Below are 21,674 nucleotides of genomic sequence, written 5' to 3'. Positions count from 1 at the left end.
ACTACTAAAAAAAAAAAATTTTCAATAGAAATGTATGAACGCGTAAAGCAAACAACTTAAAAAAATACAGGATTATAGATAAGATTGTCTGTGACAGTTTCACTTGATTAACTTTTTTGCTTTCTTATAAAATTATTTACACAATAAATCAAAACCAGTTTTGTGCTTGGAATTGAACGTTTCTAGACTCCGTTTGTCAAGCGATTTTAATGCTTATTACCTACGATATAAGGTATACCAAGAATATACACATTTTTGGCTTGTAGCTTCCTCTTAAACTCTCGGAGAGTGAGCTTTTTCGAACAAAACTGTGTCCCAGGAGTGAGCATTTTTGAAGTACACGAATAAAAAATTCAAAATCATAGTTTTCTCATAATCTACCAATATAAAACATTATTTATTTATTTTATCATAATAATCAAGGACGTTATAGTACAGCCATACTCCTTGGGGAGTATTTTATTTTGGCCGTAATAGTACGGCCATAATCGCCCTGAGGTTAATGTGAGCTTCTTTTATTTACACTGTATTCTCTTGCCTTCTGATTTTACTTAAAATCGCATAGGTGTAGTTATAATGGCCTTAAACTGGGGCTTAACGCAGGCTCAACTATACCAACGCTGAATCGGCGCGTGAGAATCTAATAAGTAAGATGGTAAACGTTTAAAGTAAAATACATTATTATGTTTCTATATTATTTACACGAGTGTGTATTATGTAGTGCCCTTCAGGTCACAAAATGGTTTTAGAATTCAAAAATAAACGGAAATGCTTGTCAGGCGATCATAAAACGTAATAAAAATAAATAAAAGCTGAACAGACTGACAATCGTAGTTTAAAAATTAAAAATGGCGCTGATTGTCTGTTTTATGGTCATCAAATGTGACTTGTGGGTTATCGCCCATTTTTTAGGGTTAGGTTTGAAAATTAGCTATATGAAATTGTTTTTAACCTAACCTCGAATCTAACTTTTAAAAATAATTTGTGGGCGTTGGATAAACTGTATGTACAAGAGCTTGGGACAACACATCCTTAGTGTTCAGGATATTTTTTATGATATGCTATTTAAATTTTGAATTTTAACATATTGGCCGGTTAGTACACGAGTGAACAAATGCATCGGGTTTCCTCCCGGGCATCGCGGGTTTAATCATCTACTAGCATCATCAATGCTCAACCGACATTTTCCGTAGGAGGTTTTCATTCTTGAGATATCCTATTATTCTTCTTTGTCTTTCTTAAATAATATTTAAACAATTTCTATAGTAATGTTAAAGGTAACTTGTAAATTAATGCATGCATTCCACTCTGCTTTTAAAATCCAGCATATTAAATAATAGCGTAAAAATGTTCCGTAGTTCCGGTTTCAAAAAGCTTCGAAAAGCCTACGTGTAATATTAATATTGTGGCACTTTATCAAAAAGGTTCCATCGAACTAGATCGAAAGGTGCACAAGGTATTCAATTCTGTGATTGGTTATCGTGTCTCCGAATAAGTAGGCGGGAGAAGGCGACAAATCAACTTGCACCATTTAGTTCAGTTCTTTTTCCAGAATGCAAGATGTACATATTATTAAAATTATCATTAATACCATTGTGGTATTTTTCCAACATTCGGAAAACTGAATCTTTGTTTGAAATGACTTAAGCTGTGTTCATTTACCGCTTATGAACCAGCAGATCCTCAACCTTCGTCTTTTCCTTCCATTTATTTCATTGTGTTATGCTTCAGATGACTTAGTTGGTATGATGTTTAATTACGAGTTCTTAACAGCTAGGATCTCAACTATCCTGTAATAGTATATCCGTTCCCTCATTACTTTCTTCCAATATTTGGGGTGCCATAATCCCACTGGCTCCGGCCATCATTATCATAATTTAGTCCCCTTGTAAATACGTGATGGGAAATGTTAATTAACAAACAGTTCTGATATCGATGGAAATAGTGTATTATCAAAAAACCGATACACAGTCGATATCATTTTTTACATAGTGGTGCAATTTCATCTTTGAAAACAAGATCACGGTTTCCTACATAAAAAAAAGTATATTTCACATGATTGGTTGTTCTGTCAAAATGTCCCTTTCTACAACACGCGTAACTTGTTGATTCTGTCTTATGTCGATTGCACCTTTTGCTCTGTGGTTGTATTTTGTCGGCTGATGTTGTTTAATTCGTCGACTTGGTCAGACCGGCCAGATGTTGTCGAGTTTTTGACCGTAGTAAAGTAGTCGAATGCTGGCGCCCTCTCTCGGGAAGGATGTTTATCAGGTGGTGTCAAGTAGAGGGCCGTGAGCGGTCTATACTGCACATTTGCTATTATTTTACATTCGTACCTCCTTGAAATTCTTATCTAACGAAATCCTTGCTTATTTTATATTCTATCACATATGCTTGTCTTCTATTCTGAATTTGGAGAAAGCTGTAGCAAACATAGATCCTTCTGTCATGTTTTATTTAGAACTTCCCGAATTCCGAAATTTTATAAAAATAACAAAAAACAGTGAAAAATTAAAAATATAATGCTAAATCTCTCCGTATATTTAATAATTCTCAATGTTTTCGTTAAAAACTATAAAACCTACCTAGGGAAATCTATTTCAAAGCCTTAGTATTTATACTTGTCCCGACGAGATTTCGTATGTACGTCGGCGACGATCGACGTCTTCTTTAGCACACATCTTGTATGAAAACGCAAAAGACGAAGATTCTAGAAGAATACATCACTTACGACCCCTCTCTGGGACTAGAATAGTTTTCTCATAAACAGCGCTATATAAACGTCTGTCCTGGAACGGGAAACTTTCCTAGTTGAACAGGCAAAGCTTCCTAATATGTAATTTGTACCCTCTTTTGTATTTATCTTTAAATAAATAAATTAAACGTGACTTGAGAATTATTATTTTATTTTCGATATTTCTGAATTCAATGTTTGATCACTTCCAGCGTTTCTATAAAACTGTAAAAATGTAAATTAATATTTAAAAAAAAACAACTTTAAATTTAAAAAAAAAATGTATGAATGTTTTTAATCCAGCAGGAATATGAGAGTTGTGCAATCCCAGTCTGCCGTATTATATGATCTATTTATACAAAGGAGAAATAAGAACAAAAAAAATAAAAATAAGATGAAAAAAATCATAATAGGTAGATATCTAATGATAATATAAAGAAAGCATTACATGAATAAGATAAACTATAGTTACATTAAATTAAATTAAATTATCGTCCATCAGAGCAGAGAGTTCATCGCATCGTCTGCATCCATCACTCATTAAGTGAAGAGCTGAGCCACTCTGAAGCAACCACGACTATGACTTTTGTTGATTTTCGTGTCCTGCCCCAGAAGCTGGCTAGTCGGTGGTGAAGAAAGGCGGGGAATGAGTGCACCCTCCCTTCTGGGAACATAGTGGACGCACTGCAGAACCTTGGTAGTTGCCTTATTGTAGCACACCCTCAGCTTGTCCCATTACGCTACTGTATATTGTGTCCTCAGTTCTGACGTGTATAGGGCAGTGCAGTACGTCAGAGCATTTCTCTGAAATCTTCGCTACAGTGGTAGAACCGCCTTGAGAGCGTTCCGGCCCTTATACTGATTGCTCTCCTTTGTCGTTCCATATCTTCTATATCCTTCGTATATACACTTTCCTCTTTTGAAATCACCCCCGATATATCGCATTCAAACCTCTTGTTATTTAATTTGCCAAAAATCTGTAAATTCCTCCTGGCATTAATTGAGCTCACCTGTCGCGCTGTCGGGTCGGGATGTCGGGTCCCGAACGCACCCCGAAAACGACAGCTGCCGCGCTTCGGCAGTTTCCGTCGGCCTTCGGGCGTCTCCAGAAGCCTTCGGGCGCGGGCGGCGCGCGGCGTTGCCGGTTGCCAGATTGGCCGATTCCAAATAAATTATGAATATGTAGGTAGATCGATTTATCGAACTATTTATCAAAATTTACATGGTCATTTTTCTACCGCTGAGATATTCGTCGTAGACTCTTTCTGTTGCATGCTCCTAAATAAAACCTCCTATATAAACCTATAAATCTACAATCTTAAAACTAGTCAATATAAATGTTGTTTATTCCATCACTTTCTAGACACAAATAGGCCTATGTGTGTCTATTATAGATCATTTACAATTAGAATCATTTAAATTCAATTATCCATGTGAGGATTCTTATTTTCGGTTAAAATTATTACCTTGTGTATTTTGTTTTAACTTGCAACTTAGTGATACACACATTGATACAAATAGCTTGTAAATTATTACGTAAAAGACAACTGGGGCGTGTAATAAATAAATAAAATAGTCACCCAATACTTAAAAAAATAACTACGGAAAAAATAACAATGACACTTGGTTTATCGGTAAAAGCTGAATTTAAAAAGCATAATTTCTTGGAATAGATTAGCTTCTGCCCCCGATGTAAAGAGAGTTTAAATTGAAGAGTAAAAAAAATCGTTTTTGGTATATGCATTATCTTTCGTGTGTTTAATAATTATTCTAATGTTTTGATGAATTTGCAATATCATTTAAATTCTCATATAAGCCTACTTTATATAAAATTACATGTTTATATGCTTAAACCAGTGATGTTTCCGAATAAATACATTTTGACAAAATTAATAATACAATTATTGAGAGGAATAAAAACACACTAAAAATATATATGTATACATAGATTACGGTTTCTCTCTCTCCCCCCCCCCTCACTCTCTCTCTCTCTCTCTCTCTCTCTCTCTCTCTCTCTATCTCTCTCTCTTCTTCATCATCATAGAAGTATTTAAAATCAGTAAATAATAAATATGATGATCATCAGCCCCCACCACATAAACGAAAACCTCCATTATCTGTCAGCTACAGTAAAAAATAATATAAATACATACGTACTACCTTTCTCATATAATTAAATATTTCCGTCTTAAGTATCGTCTTGTACGGATAACTACATTTTTCTTAAAAAATGCGACTTGCATTCGCTACGCAAAAAATAAATTAAACATATTTAATTACGGTGTCATTTCGACAGCCGTCATTTCGTTTTGAGTTGTTATCTCTCTTTCCAGTTTTCAGTTGTCACTTGTCTTTCGTCGGGAGAGGTCGCATCGGCCATTCAATACGACTTGAAGTTCGCAGAAAAACATTACCTTACCCGGCAATCGGCAATAGCCATCTATGCAGTAAAGTGTAATTGAATTCGTCAAACAGTGAGGTCGTATTTTTTAAGTTTGGCGCGAAACCTTCGCGATGTTATGTCCGCGCGCGAATCACGCCGAGTGACGTTTGGCGTTTGATATCGTGATTTGACAGATCGCTGGGCGCACGTGTATTCGATGTTGTCATTTTTTTCCGCGAAGCCTTTTTGTACCTGTTTGTGATTTTTTTTAAATGTGGTGTGTTTTTATGTAGTTTTTTGTGTTAATTAATGAAATTGGTTGCATCATTATTATTACTGTGAATGTTTATGTGTTTAATAAGTTGTATTTTTTATTGGTAAATAGTTTGGTTAGTATTTCGTGTATTATTAAATATATATTGATAGGTAATACTTTCTCGCTTTGGTAGATTAATATAATATGCGTGTATTATATACATAAACCTTCCGGAAGAAATTTTCTAAATGATAATGAAAACCCAATCAAAATCCGTTGCTTAGTTTAGAAGACCTTAGCGCACAGACAGACGCGGATAGCGACTTTATTTTACATTATTTAGAGATTGGGCTGGGTAATATTATTTTAAAATGAATAATAGGTTTTACCCATAGTTTGTGGTTTTCGCCATAAACAATTAATTTCTGAGCTTACCTGTTGTATACTAATAATTTTGTACGAAGTGAAAAAATAATATATATTTAAACGTACTGATTTCGCTGTCTTTGATGTGCGTTATTTACTGCGTGAAATTATTCTCGTTCAACGAAGTCAAATTTGCTTTGAATTTAAGTGTCGTTTACAAAAATGGAATTGTGTGAAGAATACAATAAATTCAGATAAGCGATATAGTAGGTACTTACAGAAAATTATCAAAATTGGAATTCTTATGTCCCGTGATTATTAACTTGTCTACGGCTAGTAAATAACAATATTGGTATTGGACGTTTCGTTTAACTGTAAAAGTAATAAAAAAACTATAACACAAGAACTTAATAATAACAAAATAAAAATTAAATAGAGTTCTAAGAATTAAACACAAAAAGGATTATTTAAATTTGAAATTGAGTTTTTCACTTTTAAACTTTAAAAAAAACTATGAAAATGTAACATTTCTTTACTTGATCGTGGCGTCTTTTAATCCCAAGTTCTTTTTAACACATGTTTTCTGTCGAAATTTTATACTTATTCACTGTCCTTTTGTGCGTACTTTTATTTTGCCATTCCGAAAGTGGCTAGTTTTTTTGTCGCCACCGACTCCAGTCATCCACATCTGTTTCGGCTTTGCCATGGAACATAAAGAATAAAGACACATGGCCCCGAACTTGCACACAAATCCATCGCTTAGGTGTCTTATCTCTTGTTTTTCGTCTCCAAATCGTCCTAGGGAATTTATCTGCAGATTCTAAAATATTTTAGGTCATTTGTATTTAGCTTTATTTTTTCTGTCACTGGTTAGAGTTTGTGTTTCACAGTTAACTGGAGTTCCAGAACTAAAATTCTATTGCGTACAGTTCTTCTGTTACTCCGATTCATAATATATGACCCTCTATATTAATAGGTATAGGTATCTTATTCACTTGATCTTTATTGTATTCTTTGCTTCTCCAACTTATTTTTCCACCTACCGTGCGTCATATATTTTCGTATCACTTCTTTCTCCGTTTATATTTAACATTTAGTTTTGGTTTTTTTAATATTAGTTAGTGAAAACACGTAAGAGTCTCAATTGTGACCTGTCGTCCCAGTATGTTGTGAGTGGTGGTAGAGGGAAAGGAAACAGTAAAGAGGAAGGTGGGGAAGTACCTGACTATTCATCACATCTAAAGCCATTTCAGGCAACGTTTCGATTACGAATGGCGGTCTTTTACTATGGCTACACTGAGAGTATCTACTTTCTTTTAAATTTTATTGAAACTCTCGTTGGAAAAGCTATGCACATTTTACAACCATTCGCGAGCTTTTAACTCTTGCCAGGCCAAGATGCCAAACAAAACGTCTTGTAACCAAGTGGGTCTTCCGACGACCCCATGCATTTTTCTGTCTTATGAGCTTTTAAACTATAGAAATTCCAATTATTCAGTCAATTATTAATGGCAATTTTTGTATTTGCGCAGGAATACGTAAAATACTAAAATTATATGTCAAATATTTAAGCAAATATAAGGAGGATAGAAATTTTGGGTACCACCTACTCCCCCACTTGGCTGCGCAAGAGTTAATGCTCCGGCACACAGGTTTTATTCTTCAATTCAGGGATGGGATATTTTACCTCTCACAACACCCCTTTATCTTACGATTGGGTTTTTCCCAACATCTTCCTTCCTTCCTTCCTACCCTCGACAAGGTAAGGAGCTGATATAGGAGATGACAAATGAAACCGTGATGGCATATTTCAACTTGTCACAGGGCCTACGTGTTTTATTCCATTGTTCCGTGGTGTTTTCCAAAGCTCTTTACTGCCCTCGGTCTGGGATAGCTCCGCCATAAATATAATCACCTAGCTAATCCCGTCCCTATTCTAAGGAATAACTCCCCATTACTATATTAGTGTTTTATTATTTTAATTGTTGGTGACTTTCGAATTTGCCATTTGTGGGTCAAAGCGGACCGCCGAGCTTATTCGGAGACAACGACTAACGGTTCGGGGTATTAGGTTTTATACCTCGATGACTGGGTGGCCATGCTTTTACAACCCTGGGAATGTATCCTAGCAATTTTATGTTTTCGCTGTATAAAATGATTATGGTATTATTAATTTTTTTCGCATTTTTTTGTGAAATATCACTAAGGGGCGCTTTAAAAGTTAGAACATAACTGCAGTTAAAATTACCTTACTTAAAAAATATACTTATATCAAAGCTATGAGAAAATTACTACTGTCACTCAAAGTTTCTCAATTAATTCACTCCTAAATATATACGTAATTGTATTGTAATCGGGATAACTCAAGTAAAATGTGTTATGGAAAAAAGTTCAATAAATAATAAAAATTAAAACATTAATATATTTTTTGGTGCTTCATTGCAGTTTTGAGATGTTTTCATATGGTGAGAACTGTATTTCGAAAAAGTAAATCGTAAATGTAAAATTTACCGAATGAAAAAATATGATGTCAAACAGTCTCCTTTGAATTTCTTTACTAATTTCTCTAATCGTTCATTAGCATCAAAACTTTGTTTTTGCTAAAATTGAATGGTAATCGTGTCCCTGTAATAAATATGTATATTTTTTTTTATTTTCATTATTAATTTACGTTGATGATTTATATAAACAGTATAATGTTATTTTCAAAATATGAGTTTATGAAACTGTGTAAAATTTGGTCACCGCGCCGAGTCGTCTGGCGACACACCGACTCCCCGCGTACTCTCTTTACCTGGAAATGGTTCGGTAATTCCCGTAATCTGCATGCCCGTCGTCCATTGTCCGTGATGGGAGATATTAACCACCTAATGCTTCGTACTCCACTGGATAGTTTCTTATTTCTCTCACACCGACCAGGATAATCGCCTCTGAGGGTAGTTTTTTGTGAGTCGTGTAAAATTAAAATGTTTGATAATTACTTTCGATCATTTCATGTGTTTTGTGGATTAGTGCACTGATTACACATTGCATTCAGTCATCTAAGCGTAGACAGATATGATAGAATATTTGCCATTAGATAGTGAAGTTACCGTGACATGACTACTTATTTGACAATTCGTTTTCAGTTTTATCGATAAAGTAATGACCAATTTCATTAATTAATATTTATGTATTCTGTTTTAATTAGAAGTGTGCAGTGATATTCAATAAAATCAGTGAATTTAATGACACAACAGTGAAAATGTATGACAGTGGTCGGTATGACGAAGATGGTAATCAATACGCATTTGAAATGAATTCCGAAGAATACGTTTTGGGAAATACCAATGTCGAATCGGATAATATCCTTCCTCACACCTTTCAAAAGTTCCATGTAGCCAAACCAAATGTAGATTCAGCGGAAGAATATATTTTACCGGAGAGCGTTGTAAACCTCAGCGGAAAGTCTTCATTAGATGCCGAGAATATGGAAGATAAGCCTGCGCCAAAATTGCGCAGAAAGGCAACAATCAAAAGTGAAACTGATGAGAATGTACAGGTTACAAAGGAATTTTACTCTTATTCGAGGATTTTGAAGCAAGGAGAACTGGTGAACTCGCCGCTGCTGGGTAAGAATGCTGTCGAGAACTGGAACAATTTTAGATTTGGCAAACAAAGACACCCGACATTAACGGATTCTCAAGAGGTTTCATCTAAAAAACAGACGGGCAAAACCCTCGTTCGTGAGCCAAGATCAGTCCAAAATGATACTCAAGCTAGAGGAAAAGGTTTACCGACTACACGAGAAGACCTTTCTCTAAAACAAGATGAAAAACATCTTGTATACGACCAAAGAGTTGTGCAAGGTGACGATGGAAATCAATACTCCGGAAGAAGTCAACATATGACATATAAACCAGATAATTCGTCGCCGATAGAAGACAGTAAAATCCTTTCTTACGAGTCATCTGCACCAATTCAATTATCTTATGGAAGGCAAGCTTTGCAATATATGCAGGAGGATTTATCTCCCAAGCAAACTGTAAATAACCTTGCTGTTAATCCAACAAAAAGTCCACATGACGTAAGGTATAAACCAGAGCCCTTGACCACCTATGTAGCTGGAAACACATTCATTGATTTGAGAACTGTCCAAAATCATAGCGCAATTCGATATGCCCAAGGTCTGCCGTACAAACAAGAAAATTCTCTACCAAAGGGAGATGAACAAACTTACATTTATGATATGGGGGGAATCGAACATCCCGAAGTACCAACGGCAAGCACTCAAATGACAAACACTCCAAAAACTGACGGCGGTTTCGTCGTGCAAGATTATAGCTGGCAAGGTCTCGATGTCAACCAGGTCATAGTCAAGGCGCAGAGCAAGATGGACACCGGAGGAGTAGCGATAGTCAGGAGGCCTCGCGCTCGGATGATGGAGAGGATCCCAGGAGTCAGGAGTAAAGTCCTAGCTGGCAACTCGCTGCAGCCGAAGAGTCTCGAAAGCGGGGTATGGAAATTGTATATACGATTTTTTTTAAAACTTTATTTGCTGCAAATTTAACTCCTATCAGTTGGTATTTTTTTCTAATTCGTAATAATGACGAGTCGCTACTAAAAACTACCTGCGGCCCGTTCTTCACTGTATATCCTTTATACCCACTACCCCAGCCCTTAAATTACTTACCACTACCGGAGACGGAACCTGATACTACCGAAGACCTTACCACTTACCACCCCATTTCCGCTTTCATAATGTACGTACCAGCTTTATTCTAGATTTTTTTTTCAAAATTTTGCTTTACGTGCATCAAAAATGGTTCTAAATACTGAACACTTCACGATTATAATATTACGCATGTACTCGTATCTAGTCAAAACCTGTGTTTGTCCGACTTCTAAAACTATTTTTAACAATATATTTCTTTTTCGAGAATTTATTGAATAATAATAATTATGGCGTCTTTTATTCATTTTTGGCAATTAAATGTTCAATGAAGCTTAAATTTGGTTCGTTGACCTAGAAATTTTAGACAGAAAAACGGTGCTAATATAATGACGCCAGAGCTCACCGTATGAGAGTTTTAAGTGAGACACATAAATAGATATTGCTGCTTTGTTGATCTTATATGTAAAAAAAAATAGGCTTAATAATATCGTTCTTGATTTCAACAAATCGGCTGCGGAACGATATACCGGTAACTGTCGTCCCTCCCTCCACAACACGGATCTCTTCAAGACCCATGTTCACTCCTTCCTCTCCTCAAAAAGTATCCCCAAAGATGACGAAGTCACTAAGTTGATTGGAAGAAAATCGCGGAAGAGGAAGGTCGGATAATTTCTGAGTATTCAGATAATATGAGGACTAAATATTACTAATACTTTGTCTAGAAAATCAGAACCAATAATAATAATAGTATTTGGATGATTTGTATAGCGCCGTTTTTGTGCAAAATCACCTCAAGGGCGCTATACAATAATAATATTTGGATGATTTGTATAGCGCCGTTTTTGTGCAAAATCACCTCAAGTGCGCTGTACAAATATATAATACATTTCTACAATGATCTATGTTATTACTAACTATATATGGAGATAATATACAGTATAATACTTAACCTGGTAGGTCACTTGAGATTAACACTAACTATTTGTTTATTAGCGAAATTTAGATTAGGACATAATTGTAAAATTCGATATAATTGGACTTTCTCTCAGGAATGGTATATTTAATTTAAGGGTACGACGGTTTAAAAAGGTAAGTTTTAGACCTGAATTCTGTTGGACTTGTTATGGATCGTTCCTGGGGAAGTTTATTCCAAGCCTTCGGCCCCGATGCTCCGAAAGCGCGATCACCAAACTTAGTATTTGGCTTGCGCTTAGGATCCGTCAGTCTGCCTACAGCTGATGATGTTGCTCATCTAAGAATTGACTGCCTCAGTGTTTTCCGGCAAATAATGCATTTCATGAAACTAATAGATTTTTTTTTGTTCCTACTGTAAATCCCCGGATCTCAAAAACATAATTTCTGCTTATAACAACTCTTAAGGCGATGCACTACGTCGTGTAATATTTTAAATTAAGCCGCTATCAATAACAACCCTTACGTAGATGGCGATAAGGTTTAAATTCCTGCTTAACACCATCCGCCTGTTTTGATTTATGCAAGAAAAAAACATGGCCAAAAAGTGTTTTTTATTTTATTTTGTGGATGTTCAGGCATAAATAGTTTTTTTCGATCATTTTATACATAACTTAGTTTGCCACATTATACAATAAAATCATAACCGAAAATGGGTTCGTAAGTAGGAGATTTTGAACTTTAAAGCAGTTTTTATAGGCCTTATACATTATTTTTTTCTGGGCTTATAAAAAGACTTATCTAAATAAAAATCGGATTATTCTTTCAAAGGCCGAGATGTATTCTACTCGCAGTATTTAATTAAAGCATCTGAAACATTTGTAGGCGACCAAATTTTCAAACCAAAAACACATGATTTTGCGTTACTACGAATGGCATCGCCTTAATAACTTATAACTATATTATATTACCTACCTGCCTCAATAAAATATGTTTTCATCCTTTATTTCTAAATTTATTACTTTAATATTATATTTGAGCAAAAAAAACGAACCACATTAATATTTAGAGCGCGGGTTATTTTTTATGCATACCCTAATAAAGGAATAAACCTTTTTGGCCGCTGTAGAAGTAGCCTTACTACGTCCGCGTGTATGTGAACCTTTCGGTGGCATAAAAATCTGCGTTTTTATACTTTTCTCAGGGGTGGCGAAAATCGCATAATATGATAATAATTTATTTTTTTTAAGTTTCGATGTCTTTCGATATCTCTCACAAAAATATGTTTTTTTTAATTTTATCTGTGTTGTGAAATTTTTTGTTACAACTATAGGTAATAGAAATATGAGAGATAAATTGTGGAAGTGAGCCGATTGTCGCCGGGCTACGACCAAGCTGCATGAACTATCAAAGCTCCGCTCTGCAATGCAAGTTGTTAGTTTGATGTGTAGGTAGACACAAAGGCGGGGCGCCTCTATGCGCAGATGCGATTTGAAGTAGTATGGGTAAACGACGTTGGCGACACTTGTGTGCGTGCGGTTTGTTACTAATATTATTATTTTTTATCGATCAACTAATGTTTATAAGACAAGGTTATTTTATGCATGGTACAAAGGTTAACAAATTATAATTTTATAATACATAATTTGTTATCCTTTGTGCAAGGTATAGCAAATACGATAATACTACCGAGTACAGTTGCAAAATATTTTTTTAAATTGGTAACATACGCATTACAAAGCCACTTTTAATTGTTCAGGGTGCAAAATTTTCGCAGTAGGCCCTTGTAAAACCACAATCTAGAATTATTGTTTTAAAAGTAATTTGACATGGGCATGTGTAGTGACTAAGATCGGATTAGCCGGGTACTTCACTTCTTCTCTCTCGCTTCCTTCAGTCTACAGCATTCCACAAATGGAGATGCTGTGGTTTCACGGGCAGCTGTTGGTATAGACTCGTATAATCTTAGTATTGCTCTGCTGAACGACCGCCATTCAGAATCAAATCTTGCTTAAAATGGCACTAGCCCTGTTTGGTGACAACATCTGAATAGGCAGGTACTTTCAAATCTTCCTCTTCCCATCTCATTTCCTTCCCCACCTCGTTCAACCTCACAATATACCCCAATACAGTATGCCATGGTCCCACTTGGAAGTCCGGACTGTTGGAACTGTTGTTTTTATTGTAACATTTTAACTAGATTGTTAACTTAGATTATTATGATGTGCCTTTCGAAACTAGCATTATTAAATCATAATGTATCAGTCTGTTGTTCGTTTGTCATCTTTAACAAGGGAGGGAAATGTTCGGCACCGAGACTTGTGTCGCGTGGGAGTTGGCGATCGGCCATTTGCACCGAACGCTGAACGCTTTTCGCTACGAGCGCCGCCGGTCTGTCGGTTTGACGTGGACACGACTCTTACATTTTTATCGTGAATTTTCTAGCATATGAGTTTTAGTGCCAAGATAAATTTGTTACTTTCCAAACGTAACCGATAAAAAATATTCGCCGTTAATCAAATTGTAATGATGAATCGTTAAATATGAAGTTAGTTTCATACTCTGTAGATTTAACAAATATATATTCCTATATTTAACAATAATTATAGGAAATAGAAGCAGAAGAATAATGGATAACTCCAGATTTTGGAGTTGTTATTATATGACCTAGGGAAACACAAATGCAGTATCAGTGGAATACAACTTCTTCCACCTGCTGTCAAATTCCATACTAACTAACTAACTAACTTACTAACCGTCACTTGATCGAGTCAATTCTTCTTCGGACGACCCGACTTATTCTACCATTCACATTCTCGTCATATATTCTCCTTACATTCATTTCTTCATTCATTCGCTCTACTTGCCCAAACCATCCAAGCGTCCCTTTCTTAATCTTTTTCATTACGTATACATCAGCCTTGCATTCTTTGCGAATCTCTATAATTTGTCACTCACTAGATATAAGTCTTAGAGATAAGTCAGTAGTTCTAGTATTAACTATTTAAGAAATATATTTGTACAGCGCCCTTGAGGTGATTTCTCACGAAAACGGCGCTATATAAATTAGCCAAATATTATTATTATTATTACTCATCAGAGATTCTTATTTCTACAGCATTCAGCCTAATTTCATCCTCCCTGCCAGTTCCTTCTTCTAATTATGGATGCCATTCACCTATTTCCAGAATGGCCAGACTTGTCAACTCAAGTCAGGACCTTGATTTTTTGGTGTAAAGCTAAATGATTTTTGTCAGTCGCAAGTAATATTTTGCATTAATATGGCTGAAGTCATGAACTCCATCAAAACCTTCATCCTGTCTTGACTTGACATTATCTCTATTGTTTTTGTGTCCTATTTTTGTCATAGCAACTTTTATTCTAACATTTTTCCTTGTACTAACTTCGTGTTGTATGTAATGTGTTGATTGGTCCGTTAGTAAATAAATAAATAAATAAGTAAGTTCCATAATTCACTGCCATACATCAGAGCAGGAACCAGATGCGGGTGGACTGCTAGCTTATAAATTACATACAAAATAATAAAGCTAACGAATTTGCGTCGCGCTAAAAGACTCGTCGTGCAAACGAGGCTTTATTTTCGCCAATTTTAACAAATTGATTTTATTTGCCGCGTACAAACCTCGGGGTTTCTCCTTATTCTGGCGCCCTCTCCTATAGGAGTTGGCTATCATCAGGGCGATCTACATCCTGCAGGCAAGTTACAATATTCTACAGTTTGTGCTAGTTTTCCGGATTTCAAATCTATCCAAGGACTGTACTGACTTGGAAGCAGAATTATAATTACCTTGGCAATTTCATAGAATTTTTTATTGTCAAAAAGATTAAGAAAAAAATTACGATAGACGTTGATAGAATTTTTTATATTATTTTTATATCGACGAATAAATTTTCTGTAACGGCTTAAAATGTGCCATTTTTGATTTGCAGCCAAACGGCATGTTCTTTTTTTTTCGTAAATATTGCGTTGTTGACGTCACCACGAACAACGTCGGTAATAGCCGTCCTACAATGCTATTGAGATGATTTTTCACAATAACGGCGCTATACAAATTATGCAATAATGATGATTGTTACCATTATTGCCAACAGCCATCATGATCACTGTAGCCAGTTTAACCATTTAGGAATATGCGGTTTTAGATCGTTTTTAAAATGGATAATTATTAACGAAAATGTTAACATTAAGGCGATGCACTACGTCGTGTAATATTTTGAATTGAGCCGCTATCAATAACAACCCTTACGTAGATGGCGATAAGGTTTAAATTCCCGCTTAACACCATCCGCCTGTTTTGATATATGCAAGAAAAAAACATGGCCAAAAAGTGCCTTTTATTTTATTTTTGGATGTTCAGGCACAAATATTTCAATGTTTTCCGATCATTTTATAGATAACTTAATTTGCTACATTATACAATAAAACCATAACCGAAAATGGGTTCGTAAGTAGGAAATTTTGAACTTTCAAGCAGTTTTCATAGGCCTTTACATTATTTTTTCTGGGCTTATAAAAAGACTTATCTAAAAAATACTCAATTATTTCAAAGACCAGGATGTATTCTACTCGCGGTACTTATTTAAAGCATCTGAAACATTTCTAGGCGACCAAATTTTCAAACCAAAAACACATGATTTTGGCATCTCCTTAAGAATAACAAAAAAACATTTTCAATGTTTCACTAATTTCAAACGGTAATCACAGTTTATCAAAATAATCTATTACCAGATTGATAATATTATAATATTGTAGTTGTGGTGTGTATAGGGCCAGCCCTGGACATTGTCAAGATTTGAGATTTGCCTCGGATATCCACAATACGTACTGAAAATCTCGCACAGTCATCATCTTGTATCGTTGGTGGCGTATTATAATACATAATACTATTTCCATATATTGTATCTCTCGCCCCCCATAAAGGCTACGGACCTTTGTTTTGCAACGGAGGCCTTTTACAAGTAGCGTATAGGCGGTCTTTTAGAAGTGTCGGCCGTGTGATTCCAGATGCCTTTTTAAAATAAAATTTTAATTAAACGTTTTTTTTCGAATTTACTTCTCCAGCACAATACGAGATTTTTTCAAAAGTGTATTTTTTCCTACATTCTCAATGCTCACGCATCTACATACTCGAATGTAAAAAATAACTTGCTAGTGCTTTTTTAATGTTAGACAGTACGAGAGTCCCAACTGTCGAAGCCAGTGGGTATTGAGACTGAAGGGAGTCGGAAAGGAAGTTGGGAAGAAGTAACCAGCTATTCAGATCTGGTCACCAAAACGGCTATTTTAAGAGAAGTTTCTTTTCTGAATTTTATGTGATATTTTTTTTAACCTTTTATTTAGTTTTCTAAATAAATATGAAAATAATAAATTATATGTAGGTACTCCAACATGTGTCTTTTTGCCTCGAGTAATTTAAAGTGAAATTACTAATAATATTATATTGGTTTCTGTTGGAAAGTGAGTTAGCTAAGAGCTTCTCAGATGCACTCATAGAGGGCAGTGCAAAGAGCTTGCTGGGAAGTCCGCAAGATGGCAGCTAGTAGCCAGTAGTCGCCAGGGCCAATTAGAATGCTCCCAGACAAACTTGGTGTTTTGCAGATCTCATTCAGCCAGCTCCTGGTTAGGTCGACTATCGAGTCACCATTGTAATACGCGAAGTATATTATAAATCCCTGATTTTAACACAAAGAACTTATTCTTCATAATCTCCTTCCCCGACGAGTTGGAGAACTGTTTGTGGGAACACAACAGTTTTGAAACGAGGCTCCTCCGCTCCATGGAGAGCCAAGGACACCTAGTTCATCCGACATCTCTTGTATACTATACGCGTACTAATGTTGATATTCTGTGTTGCAGTACGGCTCGGACGAATTCGGCCAGGATTCTCCCTCTCGATACTCGTCGCCGAAGGGCGCGGCGGGCGGCGGGTCGGGCGGCAACGGCGGCCCCGGCGCCTACCACCAGGAGGGCGGGGGCGGCTACTACGGCGGCGGCGGGGGCGGTGGCGGGGGCGGCGAGTGGCCGCCCTACAGCGCGTACCAACCGCCGGGCTCGTACCTGCAGCATGACCCCTACGCCATGTCACCTGGTAACTTCTTACACCTTATTACACTACTATACATAGGGTTCCATCCGTGATAAAACGGAACAAACAACTAACAAACCGAATCACTGGTTAAAATAAGTCAGGTATGTCCCTCAACATCCTGTATATACAAAAAATACAGTGTGTGGCAAGCCTACGCACGACGGAAGTGAAACTTTTAGTATTCTTCTCTCTCTTTTCATTTCATATTATTATTATTCAGAATGCTGTACATTATAGTTTTAAAAAGCATAAATTTATTTATAGGCGTGTTGTTAACAAATGAATGTTTAACTAGATTCCTAATATTGAAATATTTATAAGTAGCATATGATAAAAAATATGGGATTCGAACCCGGGTCCTGCATAACGAGTGTCGAACGCTCTGCCTCTAGCCCGCGAGGAGAGGTATCTCGCGCGACGAGAACCGCGTATACAACGTGTACTCCTCAATTGACTTGTCCCGTGCAAATTTTCATTTTCAAACACGGCAAATGAATAATATCACATAACGTCTCGTTAACGCTTTATATAGGGTCGAATCGAAGATATATCGGCATTGTGAAGTCATATCTGTCGTTTTTCAAAATATTTCCGTATATTTGTCCGTTTTGGAAAAGATTTATCGTGTTTTAACAGTCTCATACCCGTATGGAGTCTGAATTTGAAAAACATTTCTAAATTTTGAAAAACTCACTTACGGCTGTGTTTTTTACTAAAAAAACTTGTCACGCACGTCTGCGAGGGTAATTAGTCGCGTTATCGGCCTTGATTAGTAATTTTAATGATTCAAAATAAAAATAATTAATCAAAATACCGAGCGACTCTACCGGCTCGATTTGTAAGCTATATTTCGACCAAAATATCATGTAGGTACCGACCGTTACTTCTAGCCAATTACTCGAGTGAACACCTGCCGGTCTAGAGTCTCACTAAATGGATTTAGACATTTCGGGAGACTCTCGGTTAAAATTAACAAATTTATGTAATTTTTTACTACATTATTACAAATCATGTAGATATCTTCTTATATGTATGCCTGACAAAGTCGCAGCACGAGAGCATTTTATCACTTTTCCTCGTATTAAAAAAATCACAAAAAGAAAAGAAAAAATTAGTTATAGCGGGGATCGAACCTCGGTTCTTCGCGACGACAGTCGGGTGCTCTGCCTCTAGACCGCGAAGCTGAGTTTGGAGAGTGACCTAAACTAGGTATATAATATTAGCTAGGCTCCTATAGCGAAATGATCACGGTTTTTCGTGACGGTCATGTGTCGGTTTTACTCCGGTCCTCGAAAATGCATAACGCGCGTAAAAAAGTTTCACTTCAAAAATAAAAATTATTGCTGTTCCAAAGACTTAAATGGATTTAGGTGTGTAATAATCAAAATAATAATATTTTGTTGATTTGTACAGCGCCGTTTTTGTGCAAAATCACCTCCAGGGCGCCTTCATCCAAAACCCTTTTTTATATTTAAAAATATATTATTTTTCCCTCAACAAGTCCATAAAACCAGGTCATGAAAAGGTCGGCCATCGAACCTATGTATCTGCTTTACTTCATGTACTTTAATCAGTTAAATTTATTCATTTTATTTTGCAGGTATACCAGGCCACGGGGTTGTGGAAGCCCTGGGCGGGGACCTGCCCCCCCAGCAGCCCCTGCCTCCCATGTCAAGCTTCAGGGGCGGGGGTGGGGGCCAACCCTCGCCAGCGCCTGACCTGCTGACCAAGGCGTCTCTGCAAGCGGTGAGTGTGAGTTCAGCGTGTTGTTGATACTATTGAAGAATGTTTTTTTGATTTTGTTTCTTTCTTTTGAAGAGCGATTTGTTATTTTGATTTCTTGTCATTTATTTATCAATAAAGTGAAGTTGTAAGTTTGTTTGATAAGAATCAACTGAAACTTTGGATTAGTATGATAAGTATCAACCTAATCCTCAACAAGGAGGCTCTGCAAGCGGTGAGTCAGTGCAGCATGTTGATGATTCTATTCTTGAATGATTTTTGATCTTTTGTCAATTTTTTTTTACTAATAAGTGAGCTTTGTGTTATCATGACAGGAATCAACCGAAACATTGGATTAGCAAATACCCTAGAATAAAAATAATGCGTCTAACTCCAGTAAAATATTTCCAGTATTTACCTAAATCTGGTCGCTAGAAGTGCTACATTCCTTCCAGACAAATAATTGTATTTATATAGTGCTTGGTGGTAGTGTTTTTCTTACAACTTTTAATACAAACCTAATAGCCACTTTATGTATGAAAAAAAGCAGTAAAGTCGTTGGCCGGTTACTTAATAGAAATTTTTAAACTTTTTGATTTCTATAATTTATTTTCATAAAATAAAGAAAATATTTCACATAGAAAATAATTCAAATGTATAGAAAATGTCAGAAGTTATGTTAGGAGGTCTCAATTCTAGGGTACTTGCTGTTAGTATGATGAGAATCAATTGAATATTTGGATTAGTATGATATGAATCAACTACTGGATCTTGACTAAGGCGTCTTTGCAAGCAATGAGTGAATGATTTGAGTGAGTTGATTCTTTTGATGAATAGATTTTTAATCACCTGCTTTGTTTGGATCAGTACAATGAATAAGAAGTAAAGCTTTGACTGGAATTGAAAGTATTTATATGAATCACATTATAATATAGGTTTATTTTCAGATGTACCCAGGAGGAGGAGGCGGAGGTGGTGGCGAGCACAGCATCTCCTCGTATGGCTCCAACCCCTCCACACCCGTCAACAGCCCCCCGCCGCACTACCTCAAGCACTGCCTGCCCCCGCCTTCACACCAGCCCAACGGGCAACCGCAGCACCAGGTCATAATACTCACACTTGTTACTTTCTTACTATACTATTGCATAACTGTGAAAAATCACAGGATGGTATCAATTCTTGATTCGTATGTATTGTGAGAAATTGGTTCAAAATTTTGAAATAATATTACATAGAAAGGTATTTTATCGTTTGTCTTAATTCTTCATAGAACTGACTCGAATTTTTAAAATGACACTTAAATTCGAAGAAAATTTGAGTTCATTGAACCAGATTTCACGGGGACAAACAACCACGCACAGGCAACCGAAATAAGTATGTTTCATGTAGATTTTTAACCTTATTTCTTCGGCTGTTGCATATTTATTTATATTTATATTTTAAATTCATATTTACAGAATAAAAAATTCCAATAACAAAGATACATTATACTAATACACAATCATAATTGCCTAATTAGCGATTTAAATTTATTAATTCTCAGGATAACTTGTTGAACGGTCACATCAACAATCCAGAAATTTTGAATAAAATTTTATTTTACGTCCCTGAAACCTTCGCAAGAGCGCGTAGGCACAAACCATTCATTCTACCGAGGTGTAGGACTAACTTACCATTAGCAATGCCTCTCGGAAGAATGATAGTCCTTCTAAACTCACTAGCCTCTGACATCGACATTTTCCATAGGCCATCATCAGCAACGCAGCTTTCCGCCTGTTGACAAGACTATCGATACCCAGCATTCCGGAAAGGAAAGCTGATGGGTATAACCAGGGATAGTACTCGAAGTCTCTAATATAAAGATAACGTTCAGTTTGATTATAAATTAAACAATGTTTGTTTATCTACTGTAACATCTATCAAGGATCTTGGGGTCACTCTAGACTGCAAACTTTCTTTCCGTGAGCACACTAACAACATTGTTAACAAATCACTTAAACTACTTGGCTTCGTTCATAGAATAACCTCTGACTTTAAACATATAAGTACCCTTAAAACTCTTTACTGCTCGTTAGTTCGCCCTCACCTTGAATACGCTAGTGTTATTTGGTCTCCTTTCTATGCTGTCCATATTTGTCACATAGAATCCGTACAACATCGCTTCCTACGAGGAATCGCTTGGAGGTTGGGTCTTGAAAGAGGAGAGTACTCATATGATGAAGTTGAACAAACTTTAAACATTTCTTCTTTGGAGAAACGTAGAAGGGACACTGATCTGATTTGCATATTTAAGATTATCAATGGTATTACAGACTCACCTGCTTTGTTGCAACTTATCCAATTCAACATCCCTTCCCGTAGACTCCGAAATAATGAATTGCTGTTCGTCAATCAACATTCTACCAATTATGGATACCATTCTCCTTTGTCCAGAATGTCGAGACTTGTCAACTCACTGTCAAGTCAAAGCATTGAATTTTGTGGTATATGCCTAAATGACTTTCGACAGTCAATACGCAATGTCTAATTTCTAATGC

At 36.2% G+C, this 21,674-nt stretch overlaps 1 protein-coding gene across 7 annotated transcripts in view; it reads left to right on the top strand.

Annotated features, from left to right (window-relative positions):
* The window catches only part of da (transcription factor daughterless), a 142,862-nt gene that overhangs the window by 97,554 nt on the left and 23,634 nt on the right, over positions 1-21,674 (top strand). For 6 of the 7 annotated variants that reach the window (XM_089648174.1, XM_089648176.1, XM_089648178.1 and 3 more), the window contains 3 exons: positions 17,184-17,415; positions 19,016-19,167; positions 20,085-20,240. In XM_089648174.1, coding sequence (XP_089504300.1) covers positions 17,184-17,415; positions 19,016-19,167; positions 20,085-20,240 — 540 coding nt within the window. The remainder of the gene's footprint in view (positions 1-17,183; positions 17,416-19,015; positions 19,168-20,084; positions 20,241-21,674) is intronic. The other variant, XM_089648175.1, reaches the window with a different exon arrangement.

The sequence above is a fragment of the Hesperophylax consimilis genome, chromosome 27 (genome assembly GCF_061612785.1).
Source record: "Hesperophylax consimilis isolate HC1 chromosome 27, BYU_Hcon_1.0, whole genome shotgun sequence".
Classification (NCBI taxonomy): domain Eukaryota; kingdom Metazoa; phylum Arthropoda; class Insecta; order Trichoptera; family Limnephilidae; genus Hesperophylax; species Hesperophylax consimilis.
Note: the sequence above shows the minus strand (reverse complement) of the source record. Positions and strands in the feature narration are given on the sequence as shown.